This window comes from Cyprinodon variegatus, unplaced genomic scaffold, assembly GCF_000732505.1.
Source record: "Cyprinodon variegatus isolate N-32 unplaced genomic scaffold, C_variegatus-1.0 Scaffold1539, whole genome shotgun sequence".
Classification (NCBI taxonomy): Eukaryota; Metazoa; Chordata; class Actinopteri; order Cyprinodontiformes; family Cyprinodontidae; genus Cyprinodon; species Cyprinodon variegatus.
Genome location: NW_015151992.1, coordinates 53,464 through 55,263, shown reverse-complemented (window position 1 = coordinate 55,263; position 1,800 = coordinate 53,464). Strand labels below are relative to the sequence as shown.

Sequence of the window (1,800 nt, the reverse complement as noted above, 5' to 3'; positions counted from 1 at the left end):
CCATTTTTCATTTGCTGCTTTTAGATGTTGTCTCCAAAGTCTCCAGTAGCAGAAAAAAGTCTCTAGATTTGGCGCTAGGAGCTTTTTAGAAATCAAAGTGCTAGAGGGGTCTGAAAAGTGGCTAAATATAGCGACTAAAGCGCTAAGTTAGCAGAGTTTGCTAAGTTAGCAGAGTTTGCTGCTTTTAGATGTTGTCTCCAAAGTCTCCAGTAGCAGAAAAAAGTCTCTAGATTTGGCGCTAGGAGCTTTTTAGAAATCAAAGTGCTAGAGGGGTCTGAAAAGTGGCTAAATATAGCGACTAAAGCGCTAAGTTGGCTGTTTGGACCTTTCTGAACAGCAAATGGACTGATTCAATATGGTGGACACTGAAGGGGGGGGCTGAGACACACTTAGTATTATCTGATGGCATTTTAGCCAAAGGATTTTTGATCAAAAACATAATTAATATGCAGAAATAAGGAATAGTTGCATTAACCATACATGTTGACAGAGCCTAATGGTAAATCCCAGCAGGTGTCTCAGTAATCTCCACCTCATGCAGCTGATGTCTGCAGAATCATAAATGGCTTCTGGTGAGATCTGGATCTTCTGGACTTTTTCAAAGTCGTTCATCTTCATCTGATCTGAATCAGGCTGTTATGTTGGGGGGGGGGCTACACTGTAAACAAACGCTCTCCCCCCCGCGCCCCCCAGCCCCATTTCTACCGTCCACAAGGTTAAACGTCACAAACAGGCATCATTTCTCCACATTAATAGAATAAAATCGTTGTTTTGTGACATTCAGGTGAAACACGGAGAGAACCGTCCACCTCCGTCACAGGTCGGTGTGATGGCCGGCCGGTAACCGGGGAGCTGAGCCCTTACCTGTCCGTACACCTTCGGCATGGCCGCCTGGGCAGCGCTCCGTGGGCTGCGGTGCTCCCGGTGGGCGGCCGGAGCCGCCGCGCCGCTATCCCCCGCGATGAAGCGCTCCTCCGCTCGCAGGGTGAAAAAGCCTGTGTTCTGGGGGCGCGAGTGGCGCTGCTCCGGGGGAAGATGGAGGGTCGATGAGGAGAGTCCTGGAAGCGCCAGGAGCAGGAGGCATAATAAGGGAGAGGACAGCATCTGCTCTGCCTCGGTTATCGCCATGTTTGTGTATGTTTGGCTTCTGATGAGGTGAGACTGAAAGAGCTCCTTCTACTGGCAGTGATGCCAATGGTGCTGCGTTCAGGGGCCGTGGGAATGCCCGGAACTTCTACAACTCACTGCTTCAATTCTGCTCTTTTCACACACAGACTGTTACCAGCAGCTCATACAGGCTGCAGGCCGTAAAATACGACTGAACGCAGAAATAAACAGTAGTTAGTTTTCATTAAATCACACCGACCCATTTAAAGAACATCCTAGACCTCATTATTTCTGGATGTTTGTGTTTAAAACGTTTTTTCTTTCCCTGCTAATGTTTGAATCATAATGAGACGGACATATAAAGTCCCTAAGAGCATGAATAAATGAATGAATGAACCTCTGGTCTCTATTTATTCACTGGTTGCTGATTGCCCGTTGGTTGTACGGGGTTGAAGTGAAGCCACCGGCCGCCATATTGGTACTCCCTAGTTAAACCGGTTGCAATGTAAACAACCTGTGCGCCACAGCATCGAACAACGATGATGCTCTCATTTTTAGGGGGACTGAAGACATTAAAATTAAGATAAATTCATCACTTTGACACAGACTGGCTGTTTCATAGCATCAGTAGATTACTTTAACTACATCACATTGCATAGTTATTATGAAGTCAATGAAGTCTATAAATCATGT

The 1,800-nt window shown here is 46.6% G+C and overlaps 1 protein-coding gene across 1 annotated transcript in view; it reads right to left on the bottom strand.

Moving 5' to 3' along the window:
• The window catches only part of LOC107103836 (sortilin-related receptor-like), a gene marked incomplete at its 3' end in the record, with an annotated part of 77,432 nt that extends 76,283 nt beyond the window's left edge, over positions 1-1,149 (bottom strand). The window contains exon 1 of the mRNA XM_015403672.1: positions 865-1,149. Within this exon, the coding sequence (XP_015259158.1) occupies positions 865-1,128 (264 nt within the window). The remainder of the gene's footprint in view (positions 1-864) is intronic.
• Between the last annotated feature and the right edge of the window lie 651 nt (positions 1,150-1,800).